Below are 24089 nucleotides of genomic sequence, written 5' to 3'. Positions count from 1 at the left end.
ATTTTGTAACATATTGAGGACTCCACACTGAGGGGGGTTGTTCTGCTTACAACTTGTTATTAGTGTCTGTTGGCTTTTAGTGGTGCTGCTGTTAGCATTACCTGAACTTAAAGCTTGAAGACATTTTCCCTTGATAATTTCTTCCTTACCTGACACTCCTGGCAGTCCCCCTGTTCTCATCTTCTCTCTCATGCACCTTACAGACTTTTCAGACTGAAACTGAACAGGAAGCCATGCTTTCCTTCTGATCCCCCTTTCCCCTGCACACACATCCTTCTCCTCACGTTCTTTCCAAGCTTTTCAGGCTGACACTGTCACTATCCAGGCAGTACTCTCAGGGCAGCAGGAATAGAAATCATTTTTCCCCACCGCCCCAAGGATGTTCTTGCATTAGATGTTGCTTAAGGATTTTTTTTTTTTAATTCATGCAGTTCAGACAGAGAGTCTGTCATGTAGGAAAACAGTTTTCACACCATCCAGGTTGCTGTGAACAGATAAGAGAACCTAAACTTTTCAGATTAAAAACCCGTTTGACGTGGCTTGCCCTGTTTTAGGAGGATGCTTCAGTGGTGCAAAGATTAGGTCCTCACAAACCCATCTTCCCAAATCCTCTGCTGCCTTCCTAAACACAGGATAGATTTGGGCAGACCATACCCAGGAGCAGCACAAACTTTGCTGTAATTCCAGCCTCCACTGGGTGCCACTATTGCACAGTGTAATGTGCATTCACTGCGCGGAATAAACAGCCTGGCAAAACTGACTTACAACTTGTGCTTCCCTCTCGTGAAGTTTTCAGACCATATGTCGAGAATTACCACTTGGTTTTTATCACCCTAAAATGCCACGTGATAAACATATTAGCACAGAAATATGAGGATGATTTAATTCTTCCTAGATCATTGCAGCTGTAAAGCTCTAATGCAAAAGTGCTTGGATTCTTTCCTGATTTTGTGCTTGAAAAAGCTTTCTTGCCCCATCTCTTCCTCCATGACTGATGATCAACTTAGCCCTCTATTTTGCCCTGTCTTTTTTAATCTCACTCCAGAGGGCCTGAATTAGATGACCTTTAAAATTTCCCTCCAGCCCAAATTATTCTATTGCCCTATGTCTCCATCTAAAGTGCTTTGACGACAGCTTAACCAGCAAAAGACCACAGACCTGCAGATACCTTAAAAAGACTCACTCAGTGCTCTTACTTAAACTGTATGCACCTCCCAAGGATAGCAAAAACACTGAAAATACATTATCAGCCAACTTTTAAATTAATAGCAATTAAATATTAGTTTTATGGAGTAGATTTAATTGCCATTTGATGGCAATTGTCACTTCAGTGTGAGCATAGGGCTCAGCTTCATGAGCATCGAGCTCTGCACTGCCTTCAGTCAGACTGAGGCTGTCACAAACTCTCCTTAGAAGGAGCTTCTTTGAAAATTCAAGATGCACATAGAAGATGCTTGTCTCCTTACAAAATATGGATGTACATACAGGTGGGAGGAAAGGATATTAAGTCCTGAGGGACAGAGGGAGCACCTTTAGCTGGTATATTGACCTCTCTGTTGTAATTAACAGCAGTGTAGGGACTACTAAAACTGATAAGACAGTTTGTGCTCTATTGTCAGATACCACTGTAGTAATGACATCACAGGATTTCATGGCACATTGAATAGAAAAAATCAACTTCAATAACAGATGTTACAGATTGCCTGTTGAGTGTCAACAAGTCTCCATGGGATGTACGTAGGAGAGAACTTTAGCCTTCCTTCCAAATCCAATTTTCTGAAATGTTCATGCCAGAAATGCCCATTTTTTGCAATCCAGCTAAGCCTATTTTTAAACAAAGACAGACAAAAAGACATTTGGACTATGGCAGAGACACACAAGTGTGTCATTATGGAGACACAATAGAAGCTAGAAAGAAACATTGGTTAGACCAGCTGGCTTAGGATTAGACCCAGACTGTTTGTTGGATGATGCATTGGTTGGATTGTCACAACCAGAAAGTAGTAGTCAACTGCTCAGTGTCCAGATGGAGAGCAGTGAAGAGTGAGGACCCTCAGGAGCCCATATTTGGACCAGTGTCTTCCTTCAATATTATTTTCTTGAGCTTGAAGCTGTTAGTTTCGAATAAACTATGGTGACAGCAAAATAAGGTTATCTGTCAGTTAAAAATGAAGTATAAAGGAAGTACACATCCAGTGTGCCAGGATTCTCAGTATGAGATCATTTCAAAAGCCTTACAGATGATAAGACATTAATACAGAAAAATATCAGTGGGTCTTCCCTTGTCCACTAGTGAAGTCGCTCCATCACAGAGGTATTAGGTTGGTCAGCCAGGGCTGCTCCTTGGCTAATTTAAGTTACTGTGAAAACTTTTCCTCACCTCCTTTGTGAGAACAAACTGACAAAGATGAGCTCCTACAAAAACTGGAAAGGCTTCTGTCTTCTTAATTCAACCTGCTGGCCCCATAAGGAATTCTTATCCCATAAGGATCTCAGCTGAAGATCCTTGTCAGACAAGCAGATGAGTATGCCCTGATCCATACAAAAGTTGCTCATCCATTCCCAGGGACTGCAAAGGAACAAACTGAAAGTCCTCAAAAAGAAAAATCTCAAGACAGTACTGGCAAGGGAAGGAACAGTCAATGAAAGAGCTACTGTCTGGGAACTTAATGATAAGCAAGAGAAGAATGGTACAGGTCAGGTAAATATACAAGCAATGTTGTTAGATGTTTATCTAACAGGATTATTATCTTTACCAGAAGAGGTTATTTTTCCAACAACTCTTTAAGTGTTCTCAAAGATGCTTTATGAAACATGAAGGTTTTAGAGGAAATCAGGCAGTGTGCCAGACCTAAGTGGTTTCCTGCAAACAAGCCTAAGCAAAAAAATCCCCTTACAGTGACACACAAACACATCTTTACATCATCTGCCATTAATTATTGTTTTACCTTCCCTTATTTTAGGAAATACAGGGAGACTCCTAGATATCATGGGTGAGCTTCAGTTAAGCCACATGGTAGCTCTGAGCTCATTACAAACCCGAAGTAAGAAAAATCTCACGGTTAACTTCCTTTGGTTTGTTAGGAGCACACGCAAGACACTACACCTGAGTAATGCCAGCCCTGACTTCAAATGTACATGACAAGAAAAGGATACCAGGCTTCATCTAACTAGCCAGCTGAATTATACTGGGTTTGATTTCCTCTGTTTCTTTTTTACAACCTCTGTGAAAAACAGTCAGCTCCACTAAGGGCTAGTTTTTGGCCTGTGTAGCAGAGTCAGAATATTACCACTAGGAAAAGCCTGAGGGAGTTTTTTATTTCTATAATGCTGTTTTGAGTGGTAAAGTTAAACTGCTTAGCACCCATTTAAACCAAGCAAACCTACTGGTAAAATGTTAAACAGTGGCCAGAGCTAGTACTGGCCTAAGTAGGTATTGTAAAAGTTTCCTGCATGTATTTTTCCCTGTTTTCTAAAGAATTTTCTGACTTTCTTGCAGTGATGGGTACTGGAGACGAGGAAGGAGGGTTTGACCAAATATTTTGACTGCAATTTTGGCAAACATTGTGCGAAACCAAACAAAAACCACAAGCAACTGAATAAAATTAAAAATTGCAAAATACAAACTTGTGGATTTCCTTCTCAATAAGAATATCCAGATTGTTTGCATTTTGGGAGCCCTTCTTGGCCTGACTTGCAAAGGTCCCTTAGTATCTGCAGCTAGAAAAGATTTCCGCCTTACAGATGCACTGAATTGAGTCACAGCAGGAATCTTAGAGCCTCCCTGCCTGAGTGTGAACTCTGGGAAGTGTTGTGATCCAAGGGCTTGTTACCACCATGCTAACTGGAGGAAGGGCAGAAGCACTCCTGGGAGTACAAGAATGGCAAAAGCGGTTTTGGAAAAGAGCCAAGTTGTAAGCTGAACATAAGCTGAGGTTTCTGTGTTTTTTCCAGTTTGGACTACGACCAAAAAGCAAGCATAAGGAAGTGGTCAAGATGAGAAGTTGATTCAGAATATGGATGCTCTGGTGATGAAAACAAATTTTCTGTAGTGTGCTCATGTCTTGTAACCCCAATACAAGACCAGTATCTATTTCCAGACCAAGTAAGCCAGTCACTTTGTCTAGAAGCCTCCATCATGTTTCCCTCATGTATGACTGAGATCAGCTCATTTATGAACACACAGAGCTATTTGTTTCCAACTGGCATGACCTAAAGAAAATTATAAATCACCCGGAATCAGGAGAAATAATTATTTTTTAGAGTTTTGGCCATTCAGTACTTCTGTAAGTCGAGTTTTATATTAGTAAGGAATCCCATAGCTGCAATTAGATGAATAAAGAAAAGATTTTCTACTTTTGCTTTTTTGGTAATGTGTATCTGAGAATTCAGCCTTTCAAAATTAAATGTATATTAACATTTTTGAAAATCGATGTTATGCAAGGAGGAATGGACACACAAGAAACCATATGGAGCACTAGAAAATTCTAAGAGTGATAGCTAATTAAGGTAGGAAAATAAACATGAAAGAAGGATTCAAAGGAAAAATAATGCTGGCAGTGAATCCTCAGGCTCCAGAGGCATTTAAATCCCTGACATGTTACCAGATCTCTACAGGAAAGGTACCTGCTCTCCTTCCTGCAGAGGTCTCAGAAAGCAGTGAGGTTTTAGATGAGCTCAAGGATCAGCTAAACAAGAAAGGGAAGCTCTGAGCAGTAAACTCTTTGGACTTTCCTATGATCCAGAAAATTCATCCACAATACTGAGTCATAAAATCCACAGCAGGATGGATTGGTTAGATCAGCACGACTTATTATTATTAGCAGAGATTTTAGAGAGGGGAACTATCTACTTGTATTTGTCTCCTTTTACAAGGATTTTCACTCCTATCTCTCCGTTATCATGGCTACAGCTAAGCTACTCAGAAAGTGCAACCTAAACACATTCAGTACATATGCTTACACCTGCCTACAAATGCAAATATGAGATACAACAGTTTTCTGCTGAGTAAGGAGAAAACGATCATCAAGTTACTCATCTGATGGGTCTTTCTGTAAGGCCGTCTCTTTCCAGTTTTCTGCCTCTGTCAGGGACAAGGGGGAATATTTGAGGTCCAAAATAGCTCTCTGCTTTGCACTCTTTTTTAATGCTTCAATTGATTCTCATTAATCTCTGCCTTCAGTTTAGGAGCTGAGTAAGCTGTTTCTTTCATCTTAAAATTAAATTTGCTTGATAGATTATTATTATTATTATTATTATTATTAGGTAGGGGAAACCCACCTGTTATTTGATGTGCTGGCTTCTGTTCCTTTGGACGTCATTCATGGATCATTCGCTGCCCTGATCACTGTCATCACTTCAGGTAATACTTTAAATTGTTACAGAAAAATCATCATCTGGTGATTTCCAAATTATTTTTCATTTATAAAATTCTCTTAACATCCTGACTTTTGAAACATAAATCTAGAGCTATTTGGAGTGCTTGAAATAAAATACTTAGCGAAATATAAAATCAATAGATAGCATAAAATACTAACAGAACTGACTGCAAAAACCATGTGTAAATTATATGGGAGCCAAACAAGTGCAGAGCAGTAACCTGGCACCAGTCCAAATTTTCAAAATTAAGTTGGAGAGGATGGCAATCCACAGGCACTACTCCAAGTTGATCTTGCCATTTGAAGTGTACACCTCTGTAACCTGACATAGCCATGGGACTTTCCTTTTCAGCTTTTAAAACCTATTTCAATGAAATTTATCTTTTTAGAACAAGAAAAAAAAAAATCTGTAGCATCTCTCCTGCATCTCAATTAATAAAATCAAGGCATATGAAAAGGCAGAGCTGAGGGTTAGATTAGAAGAGTGGCTGCTCCTCCATCAGTAACTACATCCTGTATGGAAACCAAATGCCAGAGTACACGTCATTCTGTCAGCTCTCACTTGCTGAACACTGGTCTGGAGCCATGAAAAAAGTATAACAGTGGCAAGATTTACTCCAAGCACACCAGTGATAATACCTGCAATGCCTTCCTCTGACCAGGTCTTACTGAAAAATGAAGAAAAACCCCAATAAAACAGGGCTGCTTTGACTGCTATGAAATTTTTGCATGTGGACACATTATCACAGATCCATGCTTAAGCAATATGTACCACTTTAAGTACAGGACAAATCTCACAAAGCCTAAATCTGTGGGTGATGTGGAAGGACTCACACTACCAAGAAAGGACTTTAAGTATTCATAGTTGGGTTAGAAGACAGCTCACTTTGAATTGACACACAAATCTATCCATTATTATGATTATTATATCAACTCATAGATTGCCTGTTGCACTCCATTGAAAAGGCAGACAAAGTTTACCAAAAAAATCACCTGTTTGATTTAACTCTAAAAGTTTTTCTTTGTGCCACAGCACTGTGTTCAGTAGTCAACAAATTAATATTTACTTAATGAAATTTATTGCCTTTGGAAATCTCTGTCATGAACAGACCAACAGAAGTGCACATCTGCTGACATTTTTAGCAGGCAGCGGTTCTCTTTTTTTTCCAATTAAATTACTCAGATGTTTAAGGCTGAGTGTACATTTATATGTTTGCAGAATCTGGGAAAGGCCAGATATCTAAATGAGGATCTACTGATAAACAATAGAATCTGTGTCCTCCAAAGCCCAAAGCAGGTATTCACCAACTCCTTAGCCAAGTCTCACATTATCCTCCTTCACCAGTATTATCAAAATGTTCATCTTCAGTGCTACACTTGCTGGTTCCTTTCTCCCTCTTTTAAAATCTATATGATTTAAGTGAAGGAAGGTTTGCAAGGACAGCTAATATCTTTTATCAGAGCAACAGATACATATCTCTTTAGAGCATCAGGACAACAACACAACCACTCTAATTTCATTAGTCATTTTAACAGAATTGACATAATGGCCATAATCTCAGCCAAAGCAGTTCGTGTATACTTTTTTCTTATGGAGATCTGGCAATGTACCACAATCCTGCACCAGCTTGTCTGTCTTTATTCAATTCTATGTCTCTTGAATGAGGCAGAAAAAATCTCCTTGTTTTCCTTTTTGCATGATGAAATGGGTACTACCATAAAGTGAACAAATTTTAATCCGTTGTGTAACTGGCAGAAGGTTTTCAACAAATCAAATGCTACTCCAGAGACTGGTTCCCAGTTGGTTTTGGGTTTTTTCTTTTGTTGTTGTTGTGAGGTTTGAGGGGGAGGCATGGGGAGTTTTTAAACCTCTTTTCACACTGTTTTCCAGTATTCACAAATATCACTTCCATTACTTCCTTATTTCGCCTCAGAACAGCAGCCTGTTGCAACCGAGATGGTCAGATTCTGCAGTGACCCAAGAAGTCTTGCTGCTGTTGCCTGGAAAAGTGCTGAAAGTGGCTACATCTACTAATTTTGTGTACATAGCTATGCAGTCAGAGGTAAAACTTGAACCACCTAATACACATGGAGCACTTGAGGAACGGCAGCTCCTGCACTCTCAGATATGATTTAATGAATCTTGCAGGGGCTTTGACAGAAATGTAATTTGCCAAACACAGCACATTTTTCACTGCCAATTAATTAAACAGCCTTACTCAGAAGAAGTGTCCAGTAAATTAAAGAGCTGCAAGTGTAGAAATTTACATTATCTAATTGTACCACAAACTCAGCTACTGAAACAGATATGCCTGGTTATCTAAAAGGCCATGTGAAAGGCAGCTTCAAGACGCTGTCCCTCCTGGTATTTCTTAAGTTTGACTTACATTTCTTTCTCATTGCTCTTCATTCTCATGTGACTACCACAATTATCCACTGACAGCAGTGAGACACTGTTCCCAGCTCCAGCTATCAATGCCACCAACTTCGTCTGCTGTGCTCTGTGTGTCAAAAGTGGCTGGAATTAGTCTTTAAAAGGTTATCCTTCTCTCTCAAAATTCAGAAACCGCTTTATCTATCCCTGCTTACTGTGTGTAACTTCATAAGTATGATTTCAAAGCCTGGCTACAAACGACTATGGAAGATGAACCAAAAGAGTGTTCCAGGTTGAAAAGAAGTGAATTATGCAGACCAGAAGAGTTGATTCTCCAGCCAAAGGGCTGTAAAAGCAATGCATCACTTAAACCCTATCCACCCAAATCATTTGACATGTTTTCAGCACACAAGCGAGTGCTCTGTGGTTTTGAGCACGCAGAAAGTAAGTTTCTGGGCTTCCCAACCATGAAGCTTCACAAGTTTCTCCTGTAAACAAGCACTGCTTTAGGGAACATAAAAGAATGGTATTCCCCTTTACAAAAGAGCATTAAGAATGTGTTTGCCAGCATGACCTGTGAAAAATTCAGAAGGGGTTGTAACACTGCACACGTTGCTTGTTTTTGTGGGAAAGAGACAAGAGAAGGGCTCCTTGACAGCTTGACACCATCTAATAGCTTCTAAGAATCCTGTACTTTGTTATTACCCAGCTTTATCCTGTCTTACTCAAGAAACAGAATAACATGAATTTTGACTCTCTATGTATTAAAACAAAACCTTGAAAACTATGGCCATTTTGAAAATATTTTTTTAAAAATCTTAAACAATTGGAGTTCTTGAACTCATTTTAGGATAAAATAACCATGTAATTTTTATCACCTTTGAGATCATCTAATCCTTGTTCTGAAACTACTAAAATAGGCCATGAGAATTTTTCACCTAAGAAGCCAAGAAACACTAACACGAAGCTCTTCTCTGAGCAGTAAAAAGGGCCAATGGGCTGAGGCAGAGATATGCACTTGCTGAAATTTTCTCATTGTTAGAAGTCCTGTAAATAAGCCACCATTTGCCATAATAAAAACCAACATTTCCCTGTTTCTCAGAAAACTTGCACCTCTTAAAAGAAGCAAACAACCTGCAGATAAGCTTTTAAATGTAGCAACCCAAGGGTCTCTCCTACCTAAACTGGCAATCTCACATATTTTTTCTAGAAGAGTATTATTAATAACATCCCTGGACATTTTGCATTTGGAATAATGAAATATGAAGGCAGCCATATAGTTCATTCAGGTCAGGAAAATTTTCCATCTCTTGCATTGTACAAAGTTACTTCCACTGTATACCAGGTAGGATGAAAATTAAGACATTCATTATTGTAGAGCATTCCCATGCTGTGACAATTAAATCCTTGGGCACTGGCTAACTTTCACATTCAGCCTTCAAATTAGTGAGTTTATCTTCACACCATCCTAGCTCTCATAATCAAAGGCCTTTCCATGATTCATAAAATAATTTGAGTTGGAAGGGATCCTAAAGATAATCTACTTCCAACATCCCTGCCATAGCCAGGGTCATCTTCCATTAGGCCGAGCTGCTCAAAGCCTTATCCAGTCTGGCCTTGATCACCTCCAGGGATGGGACATCCACAGCTTCTCTGGGCAACCTGTTCTCGTGCTCTACCTCTCTCACAGTGAGGAGTTTCTTCCTAATATAGAGTTCTCTTTTCTGTCTCACCCTACAGTCACATGGACCTTCAGTGGTTTTAGTAGCTGAGACTTCACCTGAGACAAAGTTACTCCGTGATTTTAACTGAGGATATTATTTGAAACTGAAAGTTCACAGAGGTTAGAGCTGAATTAAGTAATCAACACACATTCACCAAAAAACTGTGAATAAGTTGTGGAGTTCTATATCTATGTGAAGTGTGAAAAAGTTATGTAGGAGGTTCTATAATATACATTTTTTTTGATTCCCCAGAATAGTTTGTTTTTTCAGCTGTATCATGGACAGACTGCATTACCATCATGCAGAAATTATTACTGTGTATGAGAACATGGTCATTTTAAGACTCAGGCTGGGTTCACAGTGAGTAATAGATTTTTATGTCACTCATATTTTAGAAGTCTTTGTAAAAATCATGTAGTTTCCCAGCCACAAATAATGTACACTTCATTCTTTCTTTACCGTTCTTCTTCTGGAGGTAATTTGATTTAGTGTGCTTTAAATGAAGGATTCAAAGTAATCTGTAATCTATTCCTGGGCAATTTTGCATAAAGCACAGTGATAAAAGCTGTGTAATTTGTTAAAAAGGTTTTACTAATGAAAGTAACAGCTGTTGTCACCAGTGTCTCTGGATTATCTCCTCTTGATGAGCTGATTCCAGGTGTCTTGCTTTCTGGAGTAGTTTAAACAATGTAAGTAACCATACTCAGCACACTGTTAAAATTTAGGTAGCTGGCTGTTTGTATAATCATCCTGTTTCTGTGGCAGTTGACCTTTGATCTAGGTCCCACCTAAGCAGCATTTTTTAATGGGATAATATCTCAAATGCACAGTAAAAAAATGCAGTACATTGCACTGTTTGCTATTTATTTCTGAAAAAGCTCTGCAGTTCTTTTATTGCAGTAGGAAGTTTATTGCCACAGAAGTCTCAGTGGAAAACCACACAACTGAGCTTCAGCAGGGCAAAAATGTGCCTTTTAGTACCACCAGCACCAACTTTTTTACAGACAGCCCTGAAGCAGAGAAACCACCACAGTTCTTAGACTTTAATGGGGCTGCATGTCACCAAATGTAAGGGAAACACTTTGTTCAGACAGCTCTACAAAGCAAGGATCTAATGTATGCTCAGAGGGGTAAGGTCTGAAGAATTGCTCTAGAAAAAAAAGAAAAGTCTATTCAAACAAACTCCATTTTCAGGCAATATTGCTCCATGTTGAAGACAATATCTGTTAGATTTTGTGTGTGTCTTCGTAACAAAAGCATTACTTGAACTACAGTTATTCCTAATGAAATTTTTGCAGGATATATGTCACCAAGATCACAATTTTTACTTTTTCTGAATCTTAAGTGTTACTAAATACACACAATAATCTCTCCCAGCTCTGTGTCTCCAACTCTCCTTGCTACATTGAGGTGAATTAAGTTTACAAAATACATTCATGAAGGTTCAGATACTCTTCTCTCCAGAACCCTCAACAAATCTTGAGAGCCAATCTCGCACTACATCCCTGTGTTTCTGTCCTAAACATCAGAGCAGGGCACACCACCAGGTCTGTCTGCATATCCAGCACTAACATTGTTCTTCAGTTTCAGTCATGCTCAGCTGTCACAAACTCCTTTCAGTTGGGGGTTTAGGGATTTTATCTATTTTCTCTGTTTCCAACTATCGGTATTACTTCTTTTGTCTGTATAAACTCTGGAATTCCCAGATCAAGGATAACCAACTCTTCTGGTGGAGTAAGCTTTCCCCTAAAATTGCTTGAGTGCCACAAGACACAGATGACAAAGTTCTCTTGGATACAGGGACAAATAGCTGTAGGAATAATATGTTCTGATTGCTTTTACAGGTCTCTCCGCTCCACTCTGAAGTAGGACTGGTCTGGAAGCTCAGACCAAATGACGATCTCAAACCTGCTGTTGTCACTGTGGATTACAAAATGAAAGTGTATCAAACAACCAGATACCTACAAGCAGCTTGAAGCACCAAAATTACCACTTGTTGTGCACAGCTTACAGAGAACATTTATTTATGCGGTCCTCAAGCACATAATGAGACTATTTCTTCACCATTTTTCTATTTTAATTGCCTAATTTGTCACTCTTGAGTTCCTGGAGCCCTGCACTTCAATGTAAAACAAAGTAAGAGTACCAGAATATTATCAAAATTCGGCAAAGTACTTGCAAGTGAAATAATTGTTCCAAACTCACATTTTAACTAACTGATTTTACATCATAGTTCACAGACCCAACTAGATTCACCTAAAAGAGGAAAAACTAATCATTGCAACAACTACCTTATCACTGCAATTACAACAGCCTGTTTATCAAGCTGATAAAAAAGGTGACAATGGCTTTCTCCAGTGTGATATAATTATAGATGTGTGTCTGGGAAGAACAAGAATTGTTTTTAAAAAAAAAAAATTGGAAGAAATGCTTTTTATTAAAATAGGCCATTTTCTGCATCTTTAGAAATGAGCACTGAATTGGCAAGATCAAAGACCATTGGATAAATAATATCCCTGATGTCTTTAGTAGTTAAGCACTGTAATTACTGCAGAAAGTGTACCACCCTCCTTTTAGTTCACCTCTCAGATAAGTGTTTCATAAGAAATTATAGCTCTTGCTGCTTACTTCTAAGTGTTCTTTTAAACATTGCAATGGCTGTGCAATCTAATTGAAAAATAAGAAATACGGGGCGGGGGGGGGGGGGCTTGCATAGGAGTCTTTTTTGTTTTTTTGTTTTTTAACCTTGATTTGCCAAATCTGAATTGCTAGGTAGCTAACTTTAGGGGTTTTTTGAATGAAATATCTGTCATTGAAAACCCAGCTCAAATTGCACTGATATTTTAATGCACTAGGTGGCATAATGATATCCATATTAGAGAAATTAAATTATTCACCGGCACCCAAATACTTCGTCGGATAAAAGAAGACACCCTTTCTGCCAGATAAGAAGTCCTATGATAACTTATGTAATTATAGGATTGCTAATACTTTTAACTCTCTTTTGTGTTCTTTGGAAGAGTACTTCAAATTTTGACAGAAAAAAAAACTATTCATATTTAAAGACGACGCTTTAAGAATTGAAAACCTTTGAAGGTAGGGATTTCAGTTAAAAATCCCTTAAACCCTGCTCCAACCTTGATTGTGATCAAGTTTACCCTGAACAATTTGACTTGTGGCCAACATTAGGGCAGATTAAAGAAATATAAGCTTGAGAGTGTTTGCTTTTTCTGGGACTCCTGTTCCATCAGCTTTGATATGGGCCATGTTAAACACATCTTGATGCTGCCAGGAATTGGACCAGGTGACTTGAATCAATCTTTTTCATTTCTAACTCTATTAACTCCACCATTATAGTGAACATAAGGAAAGATCCTTTTAGACTGATTCTGGTGTCAGTCTGAACCAGCATTATGTCAAAAAAAATTTAAGTCATCTTCACTTACTGTAAACTCAGAGGCTTGCTTTTTGCTGCAGGTGTTCTGTCACAGTTTGCTTGAATTTGGGGCAGTAAATTATACAAAGACACATCAATGTAAAGAAGCAGTGAAATCATTTATCATTAACTTGAAGAGGCCATTATTCAGCTGAGGAAGATGACTGTTTTATGAAATACAAAGGATGAGATCATGATTTAGTGACCAGAAGTGTTCACTTTCCAAAATATAGCAGTATGCAGTGAATGTGAGAAAGGAAAGGAGCCTAAGAAGTTGATATAATTTTGTCTGGATAGTGTTTTGATGTTGGCCATCGCAGTTAAAAGTGGCTTTTATGAAAGCTGCTGCTGATTAGCAGACAGTTTTTGATTGACTAATGACTGTATCTGCCCCACTTCTTTCTGTGTAACTGCAACTCTCACAAGATGCAGCACTGTCACAAGCAGGAGCACTGTCAGAGCATCAGGAAAGGATTTAAAGTGGTCTAAAGCCTACTGTCTTTTAAGGACAATTTGAAAGAGTGGAGTTTCTAAACACTTTAGAGAGTCCAGAAAATATAATTTCTCTAGTTTGTTCTCCTTTTTTGATGTAATCACTAATTGTAGTGGTTTGAAAGCAAAACAAATGAGAGGCACCAAGTCAGAGATACAATTTAATAGGAAAAAAGGAAAGAAAGTAAAATAAAATAGATGCAATAATACAAAAGACCACTGACAGAGTCAGAATACAACCTGAGCAGAGTGATGGAAGCAGTCCAGATGAGGTGGTCTTCCTGAAGCAGTGATCCTATAGAAAGGTCTGGTAGCTCAGGTCCTCTGGGAACCCATTGGGTAAGGGCCCCCTGTACTGTCCCAAACTCCAGGTTATATCCAGGTGAGAATGCTTGGTTCCTCCCCCTGGGCAGAGCATCTCACAATGGGATGATGAGTCATGCAGAGGGTCCTTGATGGCCCATTAAACAGAGACAACTCCCGGAGGGAGTTATCTGTGAGTCATGGGCAAGGCATCTGATGGGCCATTAACAGAAGATAATGGCCCAGAGGGAGGGGGTCTGGGAAAACACTGCCCCACCTGGATTCAACAGTCCATGAAGATGGTGATAGAATACTTTGTGCACATCCTATACAACAACCCAGGACAGTAATATATTTATCTGCTTTACAAGATTATCCCCACTTACAAAGTTTATTTGTGCAAGCATAATGCTATTGCTGGGATTAATTTTTTGAAGACTGAAGATGTGTTCAGCAGAGCAAGGAACACAGTATCAAAGAACACCAAATGAACAATTTCTGGAAGAGATTAAAAACAAAGCTTCTCTATTTTTGGACACAGTCAGTAAAGAATCCTGAAGTGCCTACCTTTTCCAGCTGGTGCATCCCTTCCTCTACACAGCAAACTGATGCCAGTGTTCTCAGGGTCTGAGGATAAAGGCACCTGAAACAATCCTGGCGACAGATCTTAAAGAGAGCAACAACGCCTCCTTCCTGTAGGGGGAAAACAGCAATCAGGAAAGTAGTACTAGAGGTTTCCTCAGTACTTAATCAAGACTGGGATGGGGAGAAGATTCCTTTAGTAGTTTATCCAAAATTGTTATCGTAACACCAACAAAGAGGATGTTAAGCTCACACAGAGAAGTCAAGTGGATTAATGCTTGTACACCAAGTGATGAAAAAGTAATACAACCTCAGTAGGAGGTGTGCTTAAGTGATTGACTTCTACCAGTTACAAGCTCCATTTAAATTACAGCTGACATTCCTGCAAAAATTACAAAGAACCATCAATAAGTGGCAATTAGAGTGACATTTAACTGATCCTTCAGCTATATTAATAGTATAAAATAGATTTTTGTTAGCATGTACTTCCCATTCCTCTACATTTCTGAACTCCACACAAAATTTACTTAATGCTAAAATTATGAAGGGGAAGGTCATATGTTTGAAGAGGTACTGAAAATAAGGTGGAAATAGGTCAAATTCTAAACAGATACAATCCAAATCTTCATCCTCTAATAAATAAAATTTGCATTCCTAAAAGATTTTCTTTAAATACTATAGTGGCAAATATGTCTACATATTAGAGTAACTAGCCTCAATCAATTTCCAACACAGGTTGTAAACATATGTTTTAGCAAATTTCATACAACAAATGTAAATATATAAATAAATATCAACAGTGTTGCACTTTTTGTGTGGGAGTTTAAATTATTTTTCATTTCAAAATGTTGTGCTATCAGGTAGACCACGTATGTCTTTTATGATGTAGAATCAGACATATGATGAAGATGAAAGGATTTAAATTATTGATGACAGATGAAAGATCTCAGACTAAAATGTTCATATTACAGCAGTAAAATAAAAATAGTTGAAATCATGGACCAAGTGAAAAGTACACCCTTTTTAAGCCTGTTTTAGTAGACTGTTTTAAAATATTTTTAGACTCACAGAAATAATCTTTTTTTTTTCCTCAGCCATTTTTTCTTCAACCATTATTTGAAAGCTCAACAGGTTATACTGACTTAAAACCTCTGAGCTACAATTCAGACTTTACTCGTTTTCAGAATTCTATATTTTTGTACTAGTTCTGCTTAAATATTGTAGAGAATAATAGAGGAAGCAAAACCCACCATTCAGTCTAACAAAAAAATCATATCAAGTCATATAGAATTAGACAAAATTAACTCTTCAACGCATTTTCCAGATAGAAGTTTTAGATCATATCTTTGCACAAGTATAGGGAATTTGTGGCACCAGTGAAAACAACAGGCTCACTGAAGTTTTTTAGGAGTAAAATTTATTTCTGAAATTGTAAGAAAAGTTCATGTGCCTGTTATTTTATATCTAGTACTACTATATATAGCCTAGTGCAGAAAGATATTTCTGAGCCTTTAAATTAAAAAAGAGGCTGTGCATTAACAAAAAAAGTTTCAGTCATATTTTTCCTTCTACAAAAGGATGCTTACATTTCATCCAAGCAGTACTCCATTGTCTCTCAAAAATATATGGAAAAAGCTGTTGCACTGTCACCCCCAAGCCAAAGGTAACTCTTTTGTTGAGAGGTTTTGCTTAAATTTCATTATCAATTTGAATATTCACACAGTTCAATTGAATCAGGGATGATCTGATCTTCTGCTTCAGCCATAATAAGCAGAAGTTTGTTGACAAATCTAGTAACACTCAAGTGATGTTGGCTTATTTGCTTTAAGCCTTTTCTATGCCAAATGGGTGCCCTGATTTTGCCTTTGATGGACAGGAAGTGATTTATCATGGCATTTGTCAGGAGGAGATATGTATTCTTTATTTTGTGCCCCGTGTGCATTACTAAGCTGTAAAATATTGACCATGAGTAATGAACCGAGAGATCTGTAAATGAAATATTGGATGGGTGAAAAGCACTGAGCCTGATTCCATGGCTTGTCGAAACCAGTCCTCTCACTGGGACCAGAGCATTTCTCTGAATTTATTCACCTTTTTCAAGATTCATCCCCTGTATCTTTCGCAATGACACCAAACCATTCCATCTGACAGGGACATACATAAATTGGTCAAGTGGGTAAACATTCAGAGGAAGAGAGGGACACTTGCTTTACTACTTGATGACCTCCTTCTCCCCTATATAACAGGAATTCAATTTTGTGGGACACTGTTCAGAAGGGTGAAGTTTAGGTAATGAAATCACCTGAAATACAATCATCAAAACTATGTGCATTGAGTGAATAAAGAAGGGAAACAAAAAGCCACCTAATTCTAAAGTGGAATATTTTGCAGTTTCAGCCTGAAATGACACAAAGTGCAGTAAATTCTCGTCAAGGCTTTGACAACATTTTTAATTAACTTGACAGATGATCTCCAAAGAGATCTTCATCATAAATACTCACTAGAAAAGGAACTGGCATATAAAGAAGGTAAGGGAGGATGCATTAGAAGTTTCTTGAGCAAGTAATCTGCTGTACAGCCATAAGGAATTCCAATAGTCAAGTATTCTCCAAGGGAGTTGTTATGAGGTATGAATATCTTCATTTTTATTCCTTTCTCCTTTACAAGCCTTTTATCATGGCACTCTCTTCAATACAGTTGGTATTGGACTCTATCATGAGTAAAATGATTTTTTTAAAAAAAATGCTATTGTCTTTATCACTCCATAACCTATTTATTTTAACTCTGAAACAGATTTTTACCAATTCTTCTGCTTGTCACAAATCCAAATCTATTTAGAACCCGTTTGCTCCAAGTAATGCTAATTTTCTTATCTTGTCCATCCATGCTACTACTCATTTTTGTTAGAGACCTCAGGTTTTCTGTCTCTGACAGCTAGTGAGAACTACTACTGGCTGCCAGGGTGAGTCAGCAACATGATTTTTTCACAGCAGATTACAAAGTTACATTCTAAAAAAAAAAAAGTGTCAAAGAACGCCTGTAGGTGGAATAAAATTATGGGGGATGCTTTAGCATAGAAGGGAGAATTTGATAATCTTTTTTAATTTCTGTAAAATATTAGCAGGGGATGGGGGAGAAGGAGAGAGAAGACTGGTACACCCTTACTGAAATGCAAAGTGAGAGACCAGTTCCTGTAATATTGTAGCTTTACAACACTGTCTTGGTTTTTTTTTTGTTTGGTTGGTTGGTTGGTTTTTTTTGCACATCCAAGATTGGAGTGTTTTAGAGATGTAACTAACAGCTTGGGACAGGAAAAAACCTAACAGCAGTGTTCCACAAGACCACACTTTGTCATGGAGAGTAAAATTTCAAGGTTACAAGGACAAATTTGTTGAATTTCTCTTTCACAGTAAACAAATAATCAACCTCTCTGGCCAGTTTTTATCAAGGATACTATCACAGCTCTCGATAGGACCATGGATTCTATAAAAGCTTTTGAAATCTTTTCATGTCTTCAATCCTTTTTCACCGTCATAAACACTGAGAACAGTTTGGGATTTTTGTTGTTGTTGTTGTTGTTTATTTTCTGTTTTGAAATCATCCTGAATTTTTACTGTCATAGCTACCTAAAGCCAGTGCCTGTCTCTTCCTTTCTGCTGCAGAGATTGTGAAACCTGTCACAAATGAAACTTGAATTACAGCACAAGCAGCATTTCATGTGTTATCTGGTCTAAAACTGGAAACGTCACAAAGTCTGCAAACAAGAAATAAAAATATGCTTTATCCACATTAGGAGCTTTTGGGAAGATGCAAGTTAACCTTCAAAGAAAGCAGAGCTCAATGCTGTTAAGTTTCTTTGTCTGAACAGAGCTTTTTACCCATTTGAAATTCTGGTCTGTTACAGTTCCTCTGCCCCCTTGGTCACTGATGCAGGTAACTGAAGGTGAAGGATAATGGTCAGTCTGGACAAATGCATTTCCCAGTGCACAGGGCAGGCAGAGGCACAGGACAGGTGATGCTATTACCTCTCTAATTTGGCAGCCAAACACCACTTAGGGGTCTTTGCATAACAGGATGCATTTCCTCAGTTGTAAACCTGTGACACACCCAATTTTTAGCAATATATTAGCTTAGTGATTTATGAAAGGTCAGACTTCACTTCTGCCAAATTAAACTGTTATGGAAGTTGTAAAATGATAAAAAGCCCGAGACTAATTTTCTTTAATTTGTTGATTCTGCACTTCTTCAATAATCAGCATTTTAGCATTGTTTTTGGGTACCACTGAGTGGAGCTCAAATACCAATTTAGAAAAAAACCAAACCTCTCAGGTTGTTGACAAAATCCACTACAGGTTTCTGAGTCTGGCTCATTCTCAGCCTTCAGAACAGAGAGGTGTCTTTTATGGTGTAAATATCCATCTAAAGGCATATAGAAGTAAATAAATGCTGCTGTCTGACCCTGCCTCTGAGTAGGACAAGGAACTGGCACAGCACTCCACAAGCAATAGCTGAGGCAGGAAGGTTTTCCTCCTTCTGCATATCCTGATTATCCTATCCTCAACAAGACACCATGTCCCACCTTTCTCACATTTTCTAGACCCAAGTGTCCTCGAAGGTCCAAACTCTGCAGGGTTTTCCAGTGTCATGGATCTTGACAGAATGACTCATTTATACCAAAAGTTAGCACCAACTCCTCAGTAAATGAGAACACACACTGGCAAAAGCAACTGCATCTACAATGATGGGTCTGTTGTAAAAGGATAATAATGAATGCAAAGCATTTCTTAACTTTCATCTTTAATAATAGCTCTAACCCCCGCAGTACACACAGATGAAGAGGTCTTGCTGTTTGTCTGCACAGTCTGCCACAGTCATGGCCTCTTGTAAAGTTTCTTTCCATTTACATGGCTGGTATTTAAAAAGTACTAGGAGATACACTAAAAAGGAGAAACACTAAAAATGTTCCCAAAATTATGGAGTGATAATACCTCAGATGGCACAAAGACAACTGCAACTGAAGCAATGCTGAGAGGCCTGTTGAGTTGATCATCCAACTATCCTACTGAAGCTGCTTGCACAGGCATTGGGCTTTATTAAATTAAACGTTGGGGGAATGTGGTCCTCTTTAGGAAAAGACCTCTAATGTGATAGTTGTGGTAGTAAACTGTAGAGTAAGACTTGCAAAAGCACAAGAAAAAGAGAAAAAAGTAGCTTCTCTGAGTAGCAAATTTTGTTGCTCTTTAGTGAAATGGGTTTCTTGTGTTGCTAGCTTGCTTTGGATTGCCCCATGCATCCCTTACCTTGGCTATGATGCGGCAGAGGTGAGCACCTTCCTGGGCAAGGCTGAACAAACTGCTGATGGCTGACTCTGTGACGTACAGACTGCCTGAGAGCTCTATCTGCCTCAGCAGGTTCTGGGGGATACAGGACAAAAACCTGGGGGAGTCAGACTGACAACACACATTTCTCATTGCATTTGAGTGGATATAACCAAGGATTGTTTATTAATAATATTATTTATTAATATTTATTTTAAAAGAAATATTAACAGGGTAAGGCAACGGTGTGAGAACATTCGGTATGGAACTCTCCAGTTATTTATGTGTTTCATCTGGGACTCAACCAGAATTTTCAGAGGGCACCTAATTTACCAAGCTGAATCACATGGTGATACAAGATTTCCACCTTATTTATAAGGAATATTGCTACACCCTTTCTTACACTACTTTCTAAGGCTCTGGGTTCATCACTACTCTCAGTCTAAATGTCACTGACAAATAAACATTCTTATAAAGAAATATAGTTTATCTATCCAATGTATGAAATATATTAAATATTTTTTAATATTTTAAAATAATTATCTTATTTTTGCATTTGTATCATTGCAGCTTTGGAGACACACAGCTGTGAAAAGAACATGAAGTCTATTTCATTTTATATTTCTGAAAAAAGATGTAGAACCACTAGAATAATTAATTCTATTTCCTAGGAGGAGGAAGGTAAGCATTTTTGTATTTAATCCAAATTTGAAAGAAATGCAAGGAAGTATCTAACGTTTTACACTGTTATGTATAAAAAATTCAATTATCTTGCCTTTAAGAGGCTCTGTTCTTCCACCTTTAGCATTAGAAAAATGCTCCATAATAATGCATTAGAAAAAAATACTCCATAAAAGACATAGCTTAAGAGTTCACAATTTGATATGAACCTATCCTGAATTAGATCCTGATACACTGATTAGGAAAAAAAGCTCTGCACACAATTTAAGCTGAAATCTCTCACACAGATACTTCATACACTTCAGAGCAGCAAACTACCACCAGACAAGGTGTTTTTATGGCAGAAGTGGGCACATCGCCTAACTGAGAAGCTCAGAAAACTGTTCATAAAATTGTTTTTCATTAATGAGTTCTAATCCAAGTCCTCCAGCCACACAAATACACACAAGATGATGTGGAGTCAATAATTCCACTCCCTTAAAATAAAAAAGGAGTAGGATTTCAGGTATGACGGTAGGTGCCAAGATGCCCAAAGGCAGAAATTTCAGCGGTGGAGAACTGCTCTTCAGACTGAAAAGCATAAACATCTTAACAATGATAACTTAACTCACTGAATTTGAAATATGCAAAGTTTTTTACACACTTCAACCCATACATTTCATGTAATTCTCATAAATCCCAACCACAGAGCATTAGGAGGTAGCTTGTTAGTTTGACTATAGTTCTGCAAATATATTTGGGATATTCTCACCTCCTAGTAATAAACCTTTAAAACTAGAAGGGATGTTTCTGAAACCACCACTTTTTTGTCATCTTAACACATCAGGGTATATTAGAGTTTAACCAATACATGCATTAATTTTGTTTTAGCTCTATAATAAATACTTTTTGACTATTTGTGTTCACTAAGCCTCTCCTTTCCTCTTTTTCTCCTGCAACAACATAAAATTTCAGCATAACATCACCTCTAAAACATGGACAAATTTTTTGAGCAGAATTACGTTTGAGGTTTTTATAAGTGAGAAAGACTAGAGCATGCAAAAAGGAGAGAGAGGAAGAGAGGTCCAGACAGGTTGGCTAGACTTGCAAGTTGCTATTATTTCAATAATGATCTAATGGAAATAAATTAATGCATTTGCAGCCCCAGAGTAATTACTCATTGTATTTCACAGAATCAGAATCACTGAATGGGTAAGCTGGAAGAGACAACCAGAAGTTATCATTTAGATGCCTTGCAAGAAAGAGACATCAGGAAAAATAAGTAACATGATAAGCAAAAACATCATTTTGTTTGGGATTTAAGGTTACTGGAGAATTTGAGAATACGAACACCTAAATCTCATTACAACATATTTAAGTTACTGATCATAAATTTGTTGAAAAATGAGAGTTGTAATTCTAATCCTCCTTCTTAATCACAGAATTATAGAATGGCTTGGGTTGGAAGGGGCCTCTAAAATCATCTAGTTGCCATCTCCTTGCTGTGAGCAGGGACATCTTCCACTAGATCAGGTTTCTCAGAAGTGCCATCCAATCCAGCCTTGGATCTTTAATGGAGGGTTGCCCTCAAGATCCAACAATTTTTAAAGACCATTCTGGTTTGGGATTTTTTTTACTATAAACTAACCTGTGCCTCTTGTGTTAAAACCAGCTCTATCAACTGACCAAAATATTGGGCAACGGTCGTAAGCGTTCCATTAACACAAGATTTCATGGACTTCAGTATCTCTTCATCTTCAGTCTGTAAGCACCTGAAAAGAAAGAGATGGGAAAGGGATGAAGGAATAAAAAATGCAACAAATCTGATCTTCAGAGGTGAGGTCAGTGTTAATCCCAGGATATAATTGGAATTCAGTTGTTCACAAGGACTTCATGTCATTAGCATCATTCCAGACTTTAACCAAAGCTTTGTCTACACAGAGTAAATACACCATGAAAGGATAACAGCGGACACTACTGAATAATTTTGGGATCACAATTTACCTCACAGACTGCAGGCTAAATTTTGCTGCAGATGCTGTGTGTTTATACAGTTCAACACTGCTCTTTTCCTCTTATGCTGATAGTTTCACTCTTGGATGCCTGATGATCAGTGAAGGGCTTTCAGTGATTTTCATTTCTTTATCTTTTTTGTCATAGTTTAATGATGGCAGGATAAGGATGAAGAAAGAAATGTGTGTCCAGATGAGTTAAACAGCATAATCAAAAATAAAATTTGGCCTTCTATACAGAAAGATACATAAAACACCTTTACAGAGTTAAAACATTTATTCTGTAACCAGTGATGTTTGGCTGTAATTGAAGAAATGAGTTAAAGATGGAAAACTTTATTCAATTCAAATAAAATAATGAATACTTCCTCACAGAAATGGATTCGTTTGTATTGTCAAAACATATTCCACCCAGGCAGGCCACTGTGATGGAAGATATAGTTTAGTTTGGGTGATCAGCCTCTCTACCTGCACACAGGTCACCTTTTCAGCTTTACCTGTTTGTCAGCCACCTATATCAATTTTTTGTCAAAAGACAAAAAGGGAGAGGGCTGATTTGGGGCAGAAACTTTGGGATTGGATCTCATTATTAAATCAGTGTGTCTCATAGTAGAATATAAAACATGAATATGAGCTGTGTGGGTTTGGCAAAAAGCAATAGTACTCAAAAAAATGTTATTTCCTAGTAATTAGGTGGTGTTTTTTCCCTGATGATATCACTGAAACAGAATGACTTGCACAATGTTTAATGTAAACCAAAAGAGTGATTGAACTGTGCTGGCGGAAATGGGTAACTTATGTTAGAAAGTAGAAATAGCATGAGAAGAATTACAGAGATTTTTATTTTCCAGTCTCAGCATTCCAGAGTGCAGGGAGATGAGTAAACCTACAACTACATTTAAAGAAAAGTGTATTTACATTTACACGTGTATTTACTTTTTTGGTTTGATTTACAATGTCTGGATACGTTCATACAGGAACACTTAGTACGAGTCTCAAAACCCAAGTTTTCACACCAGCTGAAATCCTGACTCCACAGAACTAGAAGGGAACTTTGTCACTGATATCTGTCACAGCCAGACTTTCTCCCTTGATGTCTAAAAGTCCTGAAAAGTCCACTTGCATGGGGCTTTGCATCCATGTGAGATTCTTTGTGCAACAGCAGATCCCATTTCATTAGGATGCAGTTTAGGTAAAAGCAACTCAATTCATCCACCAGAGATTAACACTTAGAAAGATTTGCAGAGTTACAGCAGCCGAGTTTAAACAATTGGGGATGCCTATGGATTTGTGTTTCTCATTAGAAGTTCAACAACAAAATAAAAGAGCAAAATTAATGTTTCATCTACAAAATTTAAGTTACCTTTCTGTGAATGCTGTAAATTCTGAACACTTGTCTACTAAAAGTTTTTCAAGCTGTGGGAAGAGCAAGAGAAAGTGGTTTTAAAGTTATAGGCATACACACAATTGTTTTACAAAAATAAATCCTTGTTTGTTAATTGAAAACCCTCTCAAAACATAGTAATTCATATGAACACCCTTCATCTACTTTTCTGAATAAAAAAGACAGATATAAAACTGAGGTTAACAAAAAAACCCACAGTATTTTCTACATTTTTAAATGCAAAGGAACTCACAGATGGGTGCCAAAATACTTTAGTGCTGTAGTCCTCAAAAGCAAAATATTTTTTCAATGCAATTTTTCTACATTATTAACATTCAGAATAGCCCATGATAAAATAGGATTCAAAGTAAGTCAAAAATATTTCCATTGCTGAAAAGGGATTGGGAAGTCTTAGGGGACCAGAAT

The 24089-nt window shown here is 37.8% G+C and overlaps 1 protein-coding gene across 16 annotated transcripts in view; it reads right to left on the bottom strand.

Annotated features, from left to right (window-relative positions):
- Positions 1-24089, bottom strand: part of INSC (INSC spindle orientation adaptor protein) — a 136519-nt gene that overhangs the window by 29699 nt on the left and 82731 nt on the right. For 15 of the 16 annotated variants that reach the window (XM_066187603.1, XM_066187604.1, XM_066187602.1 and 12 more), the window contains 4 exons: positions 23643-23695; positions 21916-22039; positions 19590-19703; positions 14275-14400 (listed from right to left, as the gene is read on the bottom strand). In XM_066187603.1, the coding sequence (XP_066043700.1) occupies positions 14275-14400; positions 19590-19703; positions 21916-22039; positions 23643-23695 (417 nt within the window). The remainder of the gene's footprint in view (positions 1-14274; positions 14401-19589; positions 19704-21915; positions 22040-23642; positions 23696-24089) is intronic. The other variant, XM_066187612.1, reaches the window with a different exon arrangement.

The sequence above is a fragment of the Chamaea fasciata genome, unplaced genomic scaffold, assembly GCF_029207755.1.
Source record: "Chamaea fasciata isolate MVZ Bird 193981 ecotype frontalis unplaced genomic scaffold, bChaFas1.0.hap1 SCAF_7, whole genome shotgun sequence".
Taxonomy (NCBI): Eukaryota; Metazoa; Chordata; class Aves; order Passeriformes; family Sylviidae; genus Chamaea; species Chamaea fasciata.
The sequence above is the reverse complement of the archived record's forward strand: the minus strand, read 5'-3'. Positions and strand labels throughout refer to the sequence as shown.